The sequence below is a fragment of the Salmo salar genome, chromosome ssa14 (assembly GCF_905237065.1).
Source record: "Salmo salar chromosome ssa14, Ssal_v3.1, whole genome shotgun sequence".
Taxonomy (NCBI): domain Eukaryota; kingdom Metazoa; phylum Chordata; class Actinopteri; order Salmoniformes; family Salmonidae; genus Salmo; species Salmo salar.
The window spans coordinates 51,158,067-51,177,410 of NC_059455.1; the positions used below are offsets into that span (position 1 = coordinate 51,158,067).

Below are 19,344 nucleotides of genomic sequence, written 5' to 3' on the forward strand. Positions count from 1 at the left end.
CAGCGCGATAATCTTTTTCAACGAGAACGGCCATCTTCTCTCTCCGGGTTTGAGAAGAGAAGTGTTATAACAGATATGGCCGACTACTCGAACGTTGCTCCGCCGTCGGGAAATGGCGCCGGAATGAACGACGCTTTTAAAGACGCACTTCAGCGAGCTAGACAGGTAAGACAAATAATATAACATAGCGTCGAAATTGATAGTCGACAAGGAACTTAAATGTAGCCTAAACCTTAAGCTCGGGATGTTTCTAATTTGCGGCCTTCAATGAAGGAGGTTTCGTGTTGGCTGTTCAACAAAGGAATGTAAAACCTAGCTAGCTAGTCAGCTAATTAGCCAGGTATTGCTAGCTCATTTAGAGATATGGTTCAATTTATCCGTTTTCGGTGAATTGATGAAGTACAACTTTGATTAATTTGATTGTGGTTTCAATAAATAGCTAAAACCAAAACCAAGATAGCGTCACATAGCTAACGTTAGTTACGTTAACCATACGTGTGGCCTTTTCGAAGTCCCCATCGTGTAGAGATACTGTTAGATTGATTATGTGTCGTTAGGTGAGGCTATGATACACTGGTAGTTTATTTTAAAAGGAAATATTGCATAACAATGGTTGCGGCAACTTTTGTTTTTACATTTGAAATGAACAACTTTATTGTGTTTATGTTGATCGGCGGTGCCACATAGTGGGCAATTTCTGGTGATCATAACCAAAGCGCAGATATTGGTCCTGTGATCAGTCTAACGTTACGTTACTCTTTAACAAAATATTTTAGGAAATATGGCGATCGTTTTTGAGCTGAAACGAGAGAAATTCAACTCCATCGTCGGAGTGAAATGTTGGCCATAACCTACAATTTTTTTTTTTTACCATGATACCGGAATACATACTGTGTTCAATTTGTCATGCTTTGGGCGGCAGCGTAGCCTAGTGGTTAGAGCATAACCGAAAGGTTGCGAGTTCAAATCCTCGAGCTGACAAGGTAAAAATCTGTCGTTCTGCCCCTGAACAAGGCAGTTAAACCACTGTTCCTAGGCAGTCATTGAAAATAAGAATTTGTTCTTATTAACTGACATAACTATTTAAAACATTTTATTTTTTACCTTTATTTAACTCACGCATGCTAATCGAAATCTATGCTTAGTCAATGGGACTTAGTCGAATTCGTTTGCTCCGTAGATTTTACATTTTGGTTTTGTTTTGGATCGTTTTTTGTATGCGTAACCAGATTAATACAATTTACACTGCCTAGCTTCGACTTGTGAAGTACAAAGTTAACTAAATATAGTTTTCCTTATGTCTTCATTGACTTGACTGGCAGTAGGTTGAGTGGACGCCCAGGGCAGTGGCAACACCACTTTGTTGCTTGTTTGTTAGCTAATCAATTCCAGTAGTCTACATGTGACAACCAGCTATAGGAGTTAGAAATGTACATATAACTAGGAATAAAGTGACGAATAATAAACAGTAGCAGCCTATGTGATAAGTCAATGTTTGTGCACATTACCTTGAATGTGTCCTCCATGTGTTTACCTATCTCACCTGTTTACAATAGGAACAGTGAATAAGGGGGGTGGGGAGAAGAGTTTCCTGATTTTGAAAGTTTGAAATGCCTGATTGCTAGGGTCATTTTAAGATTTCGGCCATGCAAATCTGTTCTGCCATTTTGGTACAGTGACTCACTACCCGAACCAAACACAACTGGTTTCAAGTGGCCAAGAGATGTCAACTGTGAATCAGACAGGGACAAGGCTGATGTACGACCAAACATTTTGTTGTGCGGCTAGTAGTTTTATTTTGGGAGCATGGCATTTTTTTACCCCCTGCGCATAATTGTAGTAATCATAAGGCGTTCCTTAGAGGAACAGGTGAGTGCAGATTCGTTAGCGTCATTGTCGCACCGTTACATGAGCGAAAACATGTAACCTGGTCAAAAGCTATGACCCAGTGCAACATGTTTCTTCCTATAGCGGATCACATTTTACATTCATAAACTCCACGTTAACTATTTGTTTACACTTTATTCAGTCATTTTTATTGGCAAGCTAGCTAAAAACCGGGTAACTTTACCAGTATTATGCAAATGTTTAGGGGCACAGGAAAAAAGTGAAAGAGAGCACCGAATGAGTGACCGATCTCTTGAATGTTGTCGTCATACACCTGACAGTGTACTATTTTCAATGTTATGCATCTCAAAAGGAAGCTTGTGATTTTTACAATGTAAAAACCCATTATTCTGAAAGTGGTATCAAAATTTGTAGCTTATAATGTATTTAGTGTTACATATTAGTTTCTAGAGGACATTTGCTTCAAAAGTAGCAAGAATACATATAAGCCCAATACAGGCCAAATCTCAAACGATTTATATTTTTATCAAATCTTTTTCTGGTGCTCCTAAATTTCACGATGCTTCTAACTTTTTGGACAACCAGTGCTACCAATGAAAATGTTTATTTTACTGCCCTGTGTGGGGGATATGGGGTGGCAGGTAGCCTAGTTGTGTTAACTTCTTATGGCTGAAATCTCGTTAACGGGATCGATATGACAACAGCCACTGAAAGTGCAGGGCGCCAAATTCAAACATATCTCAAAATTAAAATTCCTCAACCATACAAGTATTTTACACCATTTTAACCTGTTATGGCTAGGGGGCAGTATTTTCACAGCCGGATAAAAAACGTACCCGATTTAATCTGATTATTACTCCTGCCCAGAAACTAGAATATGCATATAATTATTAGCTTTGGATAGAAAACACTCCAAAGTTTCTAAAACTGTTTGAATGGTGTCTGTGAGTATAACAGAACTCATTTGGCAGGCCAAAACCTGAGAAGATTTCATGCAGGAAGTGGCCTGTCTGACAAGGTGTCGTTCTTCTTGCCTCTGTTTATTGAAGACTGAGGATCTCTGCTATAACGTGACACTTCCTACGGCTCCCATAGGCTCTCAGAAGGCGGCAAAAAGCTGAATCGTGGCTTTGCAGGCTCTGGTTGAAAAAAAGTAGCGCGTTTGGGTAGTGGCTGGTTACAGTACTGTGAGACTCAGGCGCGTGCCCGCGTCGACCGAATGCTTTGTTTTCTTTCCTCAGTTTACCTAAACGCAGATTCCCGGTCGGAATATTATCGCTTTTTTACGAGAAAAATTGCATAAAAATTGATTTTAAACAGCGGTTGACATGCTTCGAAGTACGGTAATGGAATATTTAGAAATCTTTTGTCACGAATTGCGCCATGCTCGTTACCCTCATTTACACTTGGGTTAGTGTCGTGAATGCACGAACAAAACGCCGCTATTTGGATATAACAATGGATTATTTTGGACCAAACCAACATTTGTTATTGAAGTAGCAGTCCTGGGAGTGCATTCTGACGAAGACAACAAAGGTAATCAAACTTTTGTAATAGTAAATCGGAGTTTGGTCAGGGCTAAACTTGGTCGGTGTCTAAATGGCTAGCCGTGATGGCTGGGCTATCTACTGAGAATATTGCAAAATGTGCTTTCGCCGAAAAGCTATTTTAAAATCGGACATATCGAGTGCATAGAGGAGTTCTGTATCTAATTCTTAAAATAATGTATGTTTTTTGTGAACTTTTATCGTGAGTAATTTAGTAAATTCACCGGATGTTTGCGTGGGGGTATGCTAGTTCTGAACGTCACATGCTAATGTAAAAAAGCTGGTTTTTGATATAAATATGAACTTGATTGAACAAAACATGCATGCATTATATAACATAATGTCCTTGGGTTGTCATCTGATGAAGATCATCAAAGGTTAGTGCTGCATTTAGCTGTGGTTTTGTTTTTTGTGACATTATATGCTAGCTTGAAAAATGGGTGTCTGATTATTTCTGGCTGGGTACTCTGCTGACATAATCTAATGTTTTGCTTTCACTGTAAAGCCTTTTTGAAATCGGACAGTGTGGTTAGATTAACGAGAGTCTTGTCTTTAAAATGCTGTAAAATGGTCATATGTTTGAAAAATGGAAATTTTCGGATTTTAGAGGAGTTTGTATTTCGCGCCACGCCCATCATTGGATATTGGAGCAGGTGTTCGGCTAGCGGAACGTCTAGATGTAAGAGGTTAAAGAAACTTCTCGTTAATCCAACCCCAGTGTCCGATTTTCAAAAACGTGTTACAGCGAAAGCACACCAAACGATTTAGGTCAGCGCCTAGTCACAGAAAAACACAGCCATTTTTCCAGCCAAAGAGAGGGGTCACAAAAAGCAGAAAGAGATAAAATGAATCACTAACCTTTGATCTTCATCAGGTAACACTCATAGGACTTCATGTTACACAATACGTGTATGTTTTGTTCGATAAAGTTCACATTTATATCCAAAAATCTGTGTACATTGGCGCGTTATGTTCAGTAATGTTTTGCCTCCAAAACATCCGGTGATTTTGCAGAGAGCCACATCAATTTACAGAAATACTCATCATAAATGTTGATGAAAATTCAAGTGTTATGCATGGAACTTTAGATAAACTTCTCCTTAATGCAACCGCTGTGTCAGATTTCAAAAAAGCTTTACCGAAAAAGCACACCATGCAATAATCTGAGTACGGCGCTCAGACACAAAAACAAGCCATACATATATCCGCCATGTTGGAGTCAACAGAAGTCAGAAATAGCATTATAAATATTCACTTACCTTTGATCTTCATCAGAATGCACTCCCAGGAATCCCAGTTCCACAATAAATGTTTGTTTTGTTCGATAAAGTCCACCTCCTTTTTGTTCGCGCCTTCAGTTCACAAATCCAAATTCACAATGCGCAGGCCAGAAACTCATAAAATTCCATTACAGTTCGAAGAAACATGTCAAACGATGTATAGAATCAATCTTTAGGATGTTTTTATCATAAATCTGCAATAAAGGAATTCTCCGGGTGAAATCTTGTCTTTAGAAATGCAATGGAACTCAGCTACCTCTCACGGGCGCGAGCATGGCTGAAGCTCATGCCCATCTGGCAGACACCTGATACAATCAGCTCTTATTCCCCTCCACTTCACAGTAGAAGCCTCAAACAAGGTTCTAAAGACTGTTGACATCTAGTGGAAGCCTTAGGAAGTGCAATATGACCCCGCAGACACTGTGGATAGGTCAAGACTTGAAAAACTACAGACCTCAGATTTCTGACTTCCTGGTTGGATTTTTTTCTCAGGTCTTTGCCTGCCATATGAGTTCTGTTATACTCAGACATCATTCAAACAGTTTTAGAAACTAATAATAATATGCTTATCTTAGCTTCTGGGCCTGAGAAGCAGGCAGTTTACTCTGGGCACCTTCTTCATCCAAGCTACTCAATACTGCCACCCATCCATAAGAAGTTAAAGCATCAGACAAGCTCAGTGAGTATAGTTGATTTCATTAAAACACATAGGGAAAAATATGGGATTATCTTTCAACCAATCGTTTCTTTTCTCCGACAGCCCTTGTCGGTACACAGCAGGGATGTCTTTTGTTCTAACAAATGAAGAAACGGCATCCTGTGGTGTGGCTCAGTTGGTAGAGCATGGCGCTTGTACCGCCAGGGTTGTGTGTTCGATTCTCACAGTAAAATGACTATGTAAATAAGTTCCTATCGGCAGTGAGATTCTCGGGATGTCTGTACCATTAACATCTCTGGTATCATTGGGACGCTAGCGTCCCACCTCGACAACAGCCAGTGAAATTACAGTGCGCCAAATTCAAACAGAAATCCCATCATTAAAATTACTCAAACATACAAGTATTATACACCATTTTAAAGATGAGCTTCTTGTTAATCCATCCACAGTGTCCGATTTCAAAAAGGCTTTACGGCAAAAGCACACCATGCGATTATGTTAGGACAGCGCCTAGCCACAAGAAACCATAAAGACATTTTCCAGCCAAGGAGAGGACTCACAAAAGTCAGAAATAGTGATTAAATGAATCACTAACCTTTGATCTTCATCTGGTGGCACTCCCAGGACTCCATGTTACACAATAAATGCTCATTTTGTTCAATAAAGTCCCTCTTTATGTCCAAAATCCTCAGTTTAAATTGGCACGTTAAGTTCAGTAATGCATTGTCTCTAACATCTGGTGAAATTGCAGAGAGCCAAATCAAATTACAGAAATACTCATCATAAACATTGATGAAAGATACAAGTGTTATACATAGGAGTAAAGATAAACGTCTTGTTAATCCAGCCGCTGTGTCAGATTTCAAAAAGGCTTTACGGCGAAAGCACACCATGCGACTATGTTAGGACAGCCGCCTAGCCACAAAACACCTGAGTAGCAGGCAGTTTAATATGGGCTCGCTTTTCATCCAAAATTCCAAATGCTGCCCCCAATCCTTGTGAAGTTAACCTAGCTACATGCTAGCTAACATAACTCCATTGAAAATAGCTAGCTACGGAATTTGTACTGTTGTCGTGGAGCCTAGCTTAGATTGAGTGTTTTATGTATTTCAGATCGCCGCTAAGATTGGTGGTGACGGCGTACCCTCGGCGCCCTCGGGTAATGAGTTTGGCTACGGAGGCCAGAAGCGGCCCCTAGAAGATGCCGGTGAGTACGGTAGACCCATTTCATACCTCCGTATCTTCATTGCTATATCGTTTGCCTGTACTGTTATAGATTGGACTTGCCTTTCTGATCCCCAAGCCTGGTCTCAGCTATTTATTTTTTTACCTGCTTCATTGTCCAGACAAGCATGCAATTCCAGATGAGAGAAATCCATATGGAGTTGGCAAGAGAGCAGAAATAGACGTGTGTGTGTGTGTGTGTATGTTCTGTTTTTTAATTTGCTAGCAATATGTTAATTGTCTTGACATTTATGCTTTCCCAAATAGACATGCATTGAGAATTCAGTCTTATCACCTAGCTATGGTGTAGCTAGGGAACTGAATACAACACTATTGTCCAGTGTCAAAACAAAGCGTTGTTTATCCAATGTGTATAACGCAGATCTTAAACGGGATTCTTATTAGTTTTGCCTCTTGTATCACAGCTGAAACGGTGTGTGGGGGGGGGGTCGCCCATTTCCGGAAAACAAAATGCTCGACTCTTAAGTAGACCAGGTCTCTTGAAAAAGAGAGACTCTCACTAATCTGGATAAATAAAATAAATAGCTTTGGATAAATAAATTTAAAAAAAAGCATCTGGTAAATGGCATAGGCCTTCATTGTATGGAGAAACCCAGGTGTTGCCTGTGTTGTGTATCACTGTTCCGTTCTGTCTATTCACTCTGTAGATGACTGTTGGACCAGTCTAAACAGTAGAACCCATCGGGAAGGGATGAACTCTCCTTTCTCAGGCACGGTCCCCCTTTTTTGATAAATACCCATTAGGCACTTAGGCCAACCAGTTTTAAACCACACACTTGTTGTTTTATGATCTAGAATAGGCATTATGTATAGTGTGAAAATGGTATGGGTGATCAATAGTATGAGATATTATATTTATGTAGCCTAGTTTAGTGTGTGGTTTTATGGCATGTTTTAGAAATTATATCCTCACTTTGGTGCTTTTTATTCTTCGATGCTGTTTATAGACTTGGCATAAAATGCTTCACTTGGGGTTTAGTAATAGAAATCACTTGTTCTGTATCATGTATAGTCAGATATGCTCAGTCCGTTCAGTTCCATGTTTTGATAGTGTTGCATTTAGCAGGGGGGATTGTGTTATAATAAACCACTAACCTTGTAACTTTTTTTTATATATATATATATATATATATATATATATATATATATTAGTTGGGCTGCCTTGTGTTTCTAGAAAATACTATGTCTGTGTGTGCCATGCTGCACAGGCATTAGATGTAATGTGAAATGGCCATTTTTTTCTCACTCGAAGTAGGCCGGTTCTAGCCCTGGTTCTGGGGAGCCTCGGCAGTCCAGTAACCCCGTCTCCTCTTCTCCTTACAGACCAACCAGAGACCAAGAAGGTGGCACCAAATGACCGTGAGTACCTGTTGGTCGCTGGCTGTTAACCTCTTACATCTAGACGTTCCGCTAGCGGAACACCTGCTCCAATATCCAATGATAGGCATGGCGCGAATTACAAATTCCTCAAAAATACAAAACTTCCATTTTTCAAACATATGACTATTTCACAGCATTTTAAAGACAAGACTCTCCTTTATCTAACCACACTGTCCGATTTCAAAAAGGCTTTACAGCGAAAGCAAAACATTAGATTATGTCAGCAGAGTACCCAGCCAGAAATAATCAGACACCCATTTTTCAAGCTAGCATATAATGTCACAAAAAACAAAACCACAGCTAAATGCAGCACTAACCTTTGATGATCTTCATCAGATGACACACCTAGGACATTATGTTATACAATACATGCATGTTTTGTTCAATCAAGTTCATATTTATATCAAAAACCAGCTTTTTACATTAGCATGTGACGTTCAGAACTAGCATACCCCCCGCAAACTTCCGGGGAATTCGCTAACATTTTACTAAATTACTCACGATAAACGTTCACAAAAAGCATAACAATTATTTTAAGAATTATAGATACAGACCTCTATGCACTCGATATGTCCGATTTTTAAAATAGCTTTTTGGTGAAAGCACATTTTGCAATATTCTAAGTACATAGCCCAGGCATCACGGGCTCGCTATTTAGACACCCGGCAAGTTGTCATCTGATGAAGATCATCAAAGGTGAGTGCTGCATTTAGCTGTCTTCTGGGTTTTGTTGACATTATATGCTGGCTTGAAAAATGGGTGTCTGATTATTTCTGGCTTGGTACTCTGCTGACATAATCTAATGTTTTGCTTTCGTTGTAAAGCCTTTTTGAAATCGGACAGTGTGGTTAGATTAACGAGAGTCTTGTCTTTAAATAGCTGTAAAATAGTCATATGTTTGAGAAATTGAAGTAATAGGATTTTTAAGGTTTTGAAAATCGCGCCACAGGCTGCAAGTGGCTGTTACGTAGGTGGGACGCAAGCGTCCCACCTAGCCCATAGAGGTTAAAGGAAATGTATAGGATGGGCCCTTCTGTCTAAAAATAGCCACCGGTCCATATGGGTTTATGGTTGAGTCCCAAAAGGGACCCTGTTCCTTTTGCAGTGCACTACTTTTGACCAGGGTCTATGGTGCTCAGTGCACTTCTTTTGACCAGGGTCTATGGCAGCGTTTCTTAAGTAAGTTAGTAGTCCTCCTGTATCTGAATATCTTTTGGTTTCCTCATTGCAGCGTTCTCAGCAGCGATGGGTATGGGAGGAATGGGAGGTGGTGGACCGCGATCGTCATCAGAGGAGTTCAAGGTTCCTGACGGGATGGTTGGATTCAGTAAGTGTGCACAAACACACACACACCGTCCCTGAAATAACAATAGTTGGGTTCAGGAAGTACACACACAACGTGCAGATGGAATTTGGGGGGGTTGATTGCTAAATCTTTTGTACCCCAGTTATTGGAAGAGGAGGAGAACAGATATCCCGCATGCAGCAAGAGTCTGGATGCAAAATCCAGATTGCCCCCGGTAAGATTTCCTGAAGTTATAACAGTGATTTCCTCATACTATTTGATGGAGAGCTCTGCGTGCTATCTCTACTCTGAAACTCTTCATCTCTCTGTATTGCAGACAGTGGAGGAATGCCTGATAGGTCAGTCACACTGACAGGATCCCCAGACTCAATACAGTAAGTATACAGCTCCTGTCGTCCCTTCTCTCTGCCCTCTCTTAGCTTCATCCCCCCTGTTTTCTTACCCACATTCTCTGGTGACACAAGAAGCCAGTACAACATTACATTAGTTAGTAGATTAGATCCCTTGTCATAGTTGTGGCCCTTGTCAGAGACCATAGCAGACTGTCTTTGTCCCTGGTGTGTGTTTCCAGAGCTACCAAGAGGCTACATATGTGTCTAGTGATTAGGGGCTTTTTCATAGGCCAACTGTCCATGTCCTTAGCTAATGGTAACCATGTTCATGTCCCCCCCCCCCCCCAAAAACCAGAGCTGCCAAGAGGCTGCTGACGGAGATTGTTGATAAGGGTCGTCCTACTCCAGCCTTTCACCACAATGATGCCGGCGGCCCTGGTATGTCTGTTCAGGAGATGCTGGTCCCTGCCTCCAAGGCTGGCCTGGTCATCGGGAAGGGAGGAGAGACTATCAAACAGCTGCAGGAGCGAGCCGGAGTCAAGATGGTGATGATCCAGGAAGGACCTCAAAACACTGGAGCAGACAAACCTCTACGCATCTCTGGGGAACCTTTTAAAGTCCAGGTGAATGGATTCTCACTCCCTGAAGTACAACTGAAATGTTGAAGTGAAATTAGTCACTCTGAAAGAAATTGCGAAATACTCATAGCTGCAAAGTTGCATGCTTATTTGCCCATGATAATATTTCTTTGGTAATTTCCCTGACTCTTTCTCCTCCTCCTGTGTTTTTACCTGGTTGACTGTCTGCTCCTTCAGCAAGCCAAAGACATGGTGATGGAGCTGATCAGAGAACAGGGCTTCAGGGAGCAGAGAGGAGAGTACGGCTCCAGGATGGGGGGAGGAGGAGGCGGGGGAGGAGGAGGAGGAGGTGAGGGCCTGGATGTAAGTCTACAGTAATACTCATATTACACTGTCATGCAATCACATGGAATCCAGAGTTTGTTAATGGTAGACTTGGCGAGTTGACGATGTCAGATTCGGTTCTCTCAAGGGTGCGCGTCACGCTGCTTTGTAGTATCTACAGGACTTAAACGGCCCTGTGCTTTAACACTTACTAGTTGTTGTGGAATTTGACTAGTTATTGTGTTTACTTGTGTTCAATGTCATCTGGCTGAGTCTACCGTTCAGTAAGGATGTTAGTTGGTACAGATTGAACTTCCCATCTGGGTTGGGAAGAGACGAGTTCGACGGTATACAGATATCGTACCTGTGCCATCCTGGGATATATGTTATTACCAGCAGTGCGCACAAGGGGCATTTTTTTTTTTTTCTCTTCTCCCTAATGTAAAAAATAAAATGTCACTTACCGGAATGCTAACGAATACTGTGTAATTCTCCTAGCGGATGCTAGGTGAATGCTAACAAATACTGTGTAATTCTAGGACAGACAACCCAGTTTAGTTATGTGACAATCTCAAAACACAGGTTGCTGTAGGGATCTTAATCCAGGATTGACTCTGCTGCTGTTACCAAGAAGCTTGATCTGCAAGCTAACATTAACAAGTTAGCAAAACCCAGCTGGAGAGAATTTAGTTTGGCACATCTTAGATATATCTAACTACTATCTGCCAAACATTAGTAGTGAATTTCATAAAACTTTATCACCTCACAAAGCTCACATTTTTGCTTGTTGTGCTACCTTTCTCTCCCCCCAATTTCTTGATATCCAATTGGTAGTTAGTCTTGTCCCATCACTGCAACTCCCGTACGAAATTGTAAGAGGCGACGGTCAAGAGCCATGCATCCTCTGAAACACGACCGTGCCAAGCATTTTTAAATTAAATTTTAGTCATTTAGCAGACGCTCTTATCCAGAGCGACTTTTACAGTAGTGAATGCATTTCATACTTTTTCTTCTCCGTACTGGTCCCCCGTGGGAATCGAACCCACAACCCTGGCGTTGCAAACACCATGCTCTACCAACTGAGCCACACGGGACCACACCAGTGTGTCGGAAGAAAAACCGTACAGCTTTACATCTGAAGTCAGCGTGCACTGCGCCCGGCCGCCACAAGGAGTCACTAGAGCGCGATGGGACAAGGACATCCCAGCTGGCCTTGTCCACACTGGTGCCAATTTTGTGACGCCTCTTGGATCTCCCGGTCACGGCTGGCTATGACGCAGCTAACAAGTACTAAGTGATCCTCATAGAGAACGCTAACTAAATACATTGCGAACATTTTGTGCAGTTTAACTAAAAAACGCCGCAGTTTGCTGCAAGGCTCTTGATCCAGGTGGGCGTTCTCTGAGGGCCTTCTCTGTTGGAAGAAGCTAACCACTTAGCTAGATGGCTAACTAGCTACTAAATTAGAAAATCAAATGTACAACTTTTAAGAGCATTTAGAATATTTTAGACAGTTAACTTAACCTCTATGGGCTAGGTGGGACGCTAGCGTGCCACCCGTGGTGCACTCCATCAACAGCAGGTGCATTTCAAGAGCGGCAAATTTGAATCCAAATAAATGTCAAAATTCAAATTTTTCAAAAATACAACTATTTTACACCATTTGAAAGATAAACATCTCCTTAATCTAACCACGTTTTACGATTTCAAAAAGGTTTTACGGCGAAAGCATAAATTTAGAGTATGTTAGGACAGTACATTTACAAGAGTTGTGTGTAATGTTTTGTCAAGTCAAAGACAGGGTCACCAAAACCATAAAACCAGCTAAAATGATGCAGTAACCTTTTACAATCTCCATCAGATGACACTCCTAGGACATTATGTTAGACAATGCATGCATTTTTAGTTCTATCAAGTTCATATTTATATCCAAAAACAGCGTTTTACTATGGCATTGATGTTGAGGAAATCGTTTCCCTCCAATAACCGGCAGTCAAGTCAGTACCACAAATGAAATAATTTAAATTAGAAAACATTGGTAAAATATTATATTGTCATTTAAAGAATTATAGATTTACATCTCTTGAACGCAATCAACTTGCCAGATTTAAAAATAACCTTACTGGGAAATCACACTTTGCAATAATCTGAGCACTGCGCCCAGAAAAATACGGCGTTGCGATACAGACTAGACGTCATGTTGGGGAGATCTAAAATCGAAAATACTATGTAAATAATCCATTACCTTTGATTCTCTTCATCAGATGTCACTTCCAGGTATCACAGGTCCATAACGAATGTAGTTTTGTTCAAAAAAGCTCATCATTTATGTCCAAAAATCTCCGTCTTGTTAGCACATGATCTAAGCCAGCCGGACTTCTCGTCATGAACGAGGGGAAAAAATATATTTCCGTTCGTTCAAACATGTCAAACGTTGTATAGCATAAATCATTAGGGCCTTTTTTAACCAGAACATGAATAATATTCAAGGTGGACGAATGCATACTCTTTTATAACGTATTGGAACGAGGGTACCCAACATGAACTCGCGCGCCAGGTGTCTAATGGGACATCATCGTTCCATGGCTCTTGTTCGGTCAGATCTCCCTCCAGAAGACTCAAAACACTTTGTAAAGGCTGGTGACATCTAGTGGAAGCAATAGGAAGTGCCAAAATATTCCTAAGCCCCTGTGTTTTTCAATGGGATAGGTTTAAAGTCAATACAACACATCAGGTATCCACTTCCTGTCAGAAAATGTCTCAGGGTTTTGCCTGCCAAATGAGTTCTGTTATACTCACAGACACCATTCAAACAGTTTTAGAAACTTTAGAGTGTTTTCTATCCATATATAATAAGTATATGCATATTCTAGTTACTGGGTAGGATTAGTAACCAGATTAAATCGGGTAAAAATTTTTTATCCAGACGTGCAAATGCTGCCCCCTAGCCCTAACAGGTTAATAGTTTTATATACACTGCTCAAAAAAATAAAGGGAACACTAAAATAACACATCCTAGATCTGAATGAATGAAATAATCTTATTAAATACTTTTTTCTTTACATAGTTGAATGTGCTGACAACAAAATCACACAAAAATAATCAATGGAAATCCAATTTATCAACCCATGGAGGTCTGGATTTGGAGTCACACTCAAAATTAAAGTGGAAAACCACACTACAGGCTGATCCAACTTTGATGTAATGTCCTTAAAACAAGTCAAAATGAGGCTCAGTAGTGTGTGTGGCCTCCACGTGCCTGTATGACCTCCCTACAACGCCTGGGCATGCTCCTGATGAGGTGGCGGATGGTCTCCTGAGGGATCTCCTCCCAGACCTGGACTAAAGCATCCGCCAACTCCTGGGCAGTCTGTGGTGCAACGTGGCGTTGGTGGATGGAGCGAGACATGATGTCCCAGATGTGCTCAATTGGATTCAGGTCTGGGGAACGGGCGGGCCAGTCCATAGCATCAATGCCTTCCTCTTGCAGGAACTGCTGACACACTCCAGCCACATGAGGTCTAGCATTGTCTTGCATTAGGAGGAACCCAGGGCCAACCGCACCAGCATATGGTCTCACAAGGGGTCTGAGGATCTCATCTCGGTACCTAATGGCAGTCAGGCTACCTCTGGCGAGCACATGGAGGGCTGTGCGGCCCCCCAAAGAAATGCCACCCCACACCATGACTGACCCACCGCCAAACCGGTCATGCTGGAGGATGTTGCAGGCAGCAGAACGTTCTCTACGGCGTCTCCAGACTCTGTCACGTCTGTCACGTGCTCAGTGTGAACCTGCTTTCATCTGTGAAGAGCACAGGGCGCCAGTGGCGAATTTGCCGATCTTGGTGTTCTCTGGCAAATGCCAAACGTCCTGCACGGTGTTGGGCTGTAAGCACAACCCCCACCTGTGGACGTCGGGCCCTCATACCACCCTCATGGAGTCTGTTTCTGACCGTTTGAGCAGACACATGCACATTTGTGGCCTGCTGGAGGTCATTTTGCAGGGCTCTGGCAGTGCTCCTCCTGCTCCTCCTTGCACAAAGGCGGAGGTAGCGGTCCTGCTGCTGGGTTGTTGCCCTCCTACGGCCTCCTCCACGTCTCCTGATAGCGCCTCCATGCTCTGGACACTACGCTGACAGACACACCAAACCTTCTTGCCACAGCTCGCATTGATGTGCCATTCTGGATGAGTTGCACTACCTGAGCCACTTGTGTGGGTTGTAGACTCCGTCTCATGCTACCACTAGAGTGAAAGCACCGCCAGCATTCAAAAGTGACCAAAACATCAGCCAGGAAGCATAGGAACTGAGAAGTGGTCTGTGGTTACCACCTGCAGAACCACTCCTTTATTGGGGGTGTCTTGCTAATTGCCTATAATTTCCACCTGTTGTCTATTCCATTTGCACAACAGCATGTGAAATGTATTGTCAATCAGTGTTGCTTCCTAAGTGGACAGTTTGATTTCACAGAAGTGTGATTGACTTGGAGTTGCATTTGGTTGTTTAAGTGTTCCCTTTATTTTTTTGAGCAGTATATATATACAGTGCCTTGCGAAAGTATTCGGCCCCCTTGAACTTTGACCGTTTGCCACATTTCAGGCTTCAAACATAAAGATATAGAACTTATTTTTTGTGAAGAATCAACAACAAGTGGGACACAATTATGAAGTGGAACGAAATTTATTGGATATTTCAAACTTTTTTAACAAATATAATACTGAAAAATTGGGCGTGCAAAATTATTCAGCCCCCTTAAGTTAATACTTTGTAGCGCCACCTTTTGCTGCGATTACAGCTGTAAGTCGCTTGGGGTATGTCTCTATCAGTTTTGCACATCGAGAGACTGAAATTTTTGCCCATCCTCCTTGCAAAACAGCTCGAGCTCAGTGAGGTTGGATGGAGAGCGTTTGTGAACAGCAGTTTTCAGTTCTTTCCACAGATTCTCGATTGGATTCAGGTCTGGACTTTGACTTGGCCATTCTAACACCTGGATATGTTTATTTGTGAACCATTCCATTGTAGATTTTGCTTTATGTTTTGGATCATTGTCTTGTTGGAAGACAAATCTCCGTCCCAGTCTCAGGTCTTTTGCAGACTCCATCAGGTTTTCTTCCAGAATGGTCCTGTATTTGGCTCGAACCATCGTCCCATCAATTTTAACCATCTTCCCTGCCCATGCTGAAGAAAAGCAGGCCCAAAACATGATGCGGCCACCATGTTTGACAGTGGGGATGGTGTGTTCAGGGTGATGAGCTGTGCTGCTTTTACGCCAAACATAACGTTTTGCATTGTTGCCAAAAAGTTCGATTTTGGTTTCATCTGACCAGAGCACCTTCTTCCACATGTTTGGTGTGTCTCCCAGGTGGCTAGTGGCAAACTTTAAACGACACTTTTTATGGATATCTTTAAGAAATGGCTTTCTTCTTGCCACTCTTCCATAAAGGCCAGATTTGTGCAGTATACGACTGATTGTTGTCCTATGGACAGAGTCTCCCACCTCAGCTGTAGATCTCTGCAGTTCATCCAGAGTGATCATGGGCCTCTTGGCTGCATCTCTGATCAGTCTTCTCCTTGTATGAGCTGAAAGTTTAGAGGGACGGCCGGGTCTTCGTAGATTTGCAGTGGTCTGATACTCCTTCCATTTCAATATTATCGCTTGCACAGTGCTCCTTGGGATGTTTAAAGCTTGGGAAATCTTTTTGTATCCAAATCCGGCTGTAAACTTCTCCACAACAGTATCTCGGACCTGCCTGGTGTGTTCCTTGTTCGTCATGATGCTCTCTGCGCTTTAAACGGACCTCTGAGACTATCACAGAGCAGGTGCATTTATACGGAGACTTGATTACACACAGGTGGATTCTATTTATCATCATTAGTCATTTAGGTCAACATTGGATCATTCAGAGATCCTCACTGAACTTCTGGAGAGAGTTTGCTGCACTGAAAGTAAAGGGGCTGAATAATTTTGCACGGCCAATTTTTCAGTTTTTTTTATTTGTTAAAAGTTTGAAATATCCAATAAATTTCGTTCCACTTCATTATTGTGTCCCACTTGTTGTTGATTCTTCACAAAAAATAAGTTTTATATCTTTATGTTTGAAGCCTGAAATGTGGCAAAAGGTCAAAGTTCAAGGGGGCCGAATACTTTCGCATATCTATCTATATATATCTATCTATATCTCTATTTATATCTATCTATATCTCTATTTATATCTATCTCTATTTATATCTATATCTCTATTTATATCTATCTCTATTTATATCTATCTCTATTTATATCTATCTCTATTTATATCTATCTCTATTTATATCTCTCTATTTATATCTCTCTATTTATATCTCTCTATATATATCTCTCTATATATATCTCTCTCTATATATATCTCTCTCTATATATATGTCTCTCTCTCTATATGTCTCTCTCTCTCTATATGTCTCTCTCTCTCTATATGTCTCTCTCTCTCTATATGTCTCTCTCTCTCTATATATATATCTCTCTCTCTCTATATATATATCTCTCTCTCTCTATATATATCTCTCTCTCTATATATATATATATCTCTCTCTCTCTATATATATATATATATCTCTCTCTATATATATATCTCTCTATCTATCTATCTCTCATAGCCTTCCCTGTAGCTCAGTTGGTAGAGCATGGTGTTTGCAATGCCAGGGTTGTGGGTTCGATTCCCACGGGGGGCCAGCACAGAAAAAAATAAATAAATAATGAAATTGTATGAAATGTATGCATTCACTACTGTAAGTCGCTCTGGATAAGAGCGTCTGCTAAATGACTAAAATGTAAATGTAAATCTATATATCTACCTCTATATATCTACCTCTATATATCTACCTCTATCTATCTCTATATATCTCTATATATCTACCTCTATATATATCTCTATCTCTATATATAGCTCTCTCTACCTCTATATATAGCTCTCTCTACCTCTATATATCTATCTCTACCTCTATATATCTATCTATATCTATCTATATATCTCTGGAAAACTATTTAATTGTGATTTCCATACTGTATTTAGATCACCTGGTACATGTTGAAACAACTGAGTTCATCACAAGGCTCCGGTCTCTCATCGTGTGTTTGTAAACAAACACCACGTGACTAGGAACTACCGTAAGCTATATAATGTGACAGGTGAAATGAAGAAAGTTATCTCCTAACCTATTGCCACAAGTTCACTGCAGGCATTTACTTCAAAAGTAACTGCAAATATAAACTAATAACATCAAAGAAATTGTTTCGACGGTATTGGGGGGAAAAAAGTCCTGTGGCTTTTTCCAAATACCCTGGTATAGGGTATATACAGTATACCGCCAAAGCCTACAGGAGACTATGTAATGGTATGCTTTGTTTAATGTGTGTCCTCCCTCCCTCGGCTTCCTGTCCCCAGGTTTGAGTTGACTACTAACCTGGCTTGTCCTCCCTCCCTCAGGTTCCTGTCCCCAGGTTTGAGTTGACTACTAACCTGGCTTGTCCTCCCTCCCTCAGGTTCCTGTCCCCAGGTTTGCGGTAGGAATCGTGATCGGGAGAAACGGAGAGATGATCAAGAAGATCCAAAGTGACACAGGAGTCAGGATCCAGTTCAAACCAGGTGAGACGTCACTGATTAGAAAGCATGGCTCAAATGGCACCCTATTCCCTATATAGTGCATTACTTTGGAACAGAACCCTATGGGGCCCATTTTGGGACACAACTAGCCTGTTACCTGAATGAAGACTGTTAGTGACAACTTGGACCTGATTGTCCAGTGATGAGGAACTTGTCAGATATGGCTATAGTACCTTTGACCTGACCTCTCCCCCATGGCCACGCCACCTTTGACCTGACCTCTCCCCCATGGCCACGCCACCTTTGACCTGATCTCTCCCCCATGGCCACGCCACCTTTGACCTGACCTCTCCCCCCATGGCCACGCCACCTTTGACCTGACCTCTCCCCCCATGGCCGCGCCACCTTTGACCTGACCTCTCCCCCCCATGGCCACGCCACCTGTTTCACTGCTGCTTTTATAAAAACAGACCCAGTCTTAATACGCTTCATGGTTATCAAGTGGTTGACTAGAGGGAAAGTATTCTGACACTGCAGCTTACCAGGATTGAACTGCCAACCCTTATCGGACAATTCAAACTGGTAAACTAAACTCCTTTAGGCGGGGAGCAACACAACAGCGCTTAGGGGAAACACTATCAACCCTAATCCGTTTTCTCTCCTCTTCGCCTCCCTCCTTACTTCATTCCCGCGTCTTCTCCTCCTCTTCCTCTCCAGATGACGGCAGTACCCCGGAGAGGATAGCCCAGATCGTGGGTCCTCCTGAACAGTCCCAGCATGCAGCAGAGATAATCTCTGACCTTCTGAGGAGTGTTCAGCAGGGGGGGCCGGGCGGTCCTAACGGAGGGGGCAGGGGGAGAGGCAGGGGGGGTAACGTGGGGGGTAACTGGAACATGGGTCCTCCTGGAGGATTGCAGGAGTTCACCTTCACCGTCCCTACCATGAAGACTGGACTCATCATCGGCAAAGGTAGGTGAACTTAGACTGGGTTACGTCCAAAATGGCACTCTGTTCCCTATATACTGCACTTTTTTTGACTGGAAGTCCCTCAAACTGAAGTGATAATGCCCGAGAAGCCAGTGTTTGGGAAAATATACTGTGCGTTCGGAAAGTATTCACACTGTTACATTACAGCCTTATTCTAAAATGGATTGAATTGTTTTTTTCCCCACCTCATCAATCTACACACAATATCCTATAATGACAAAGGAGGGGGAAATAAAACGTTTTTTGCAAATGTATTAAAAAATAAAAAGTGTCTAATTTACCT

The 19,344-nt window shown here is 41.8% G+C and overlaps 1 protein-coding gene across 4 annotated transcripts in view; it reads left to right on the forward strand.

Annotated features, from left to right (window-relative positions):
* Nucleotides 1-19,344, forward strand: part of fubp1 (far upstream element (FUSE) binding protein 1) — a 35,238-nt gene continuing 15,894 nt past the window's right edge. For 2 of the 4 annotated variants that reach the window (XM_014141338.2, XM_014141340.2), the window contains exons 1-10: nt 2-165; nt 6,447-6,540; nt 7,902-7,937; nt 9,190-9,285; nt 9,407-9,478; nt 9,581-9,638; nt 9,952-10,219; nt 10,412-10,537; nt 18,014-18,116; nt 18,792-19,043. In XM_014141338.2, coding sequence (XP_013996813.1) covers nt 76-165; nt 6,447-6,540; nt 7,902-7,937; nt 9,190-9,285; nt 9,407-9,478; nt 9,581-9,638; nt 9,952-10,219; nt 10,412-10,537; nt 18,014-18,116; nt 18,792-19,043 — 1,195 coding nt within the window. In that variant the 5' untranslated portion in view covers nt 2-75. Of the gene's footprint in view, nt 166-6,446; nt 6,541-7,225; nt 7,289-7,901; nt 7,938-9,189; nt 9,286-9,406; nt 9,479-9,580; nt 9,639-9,951; nt 10,220-10,411; nt 10,538-18,013; nt 18,117-18,791; nt 19,044-19,344 lie in introns of all 4 variants that reach the window. The other 2 variants (XM_014141337.2, XM_014141339.2) reach the window with 2 other exon arrangements.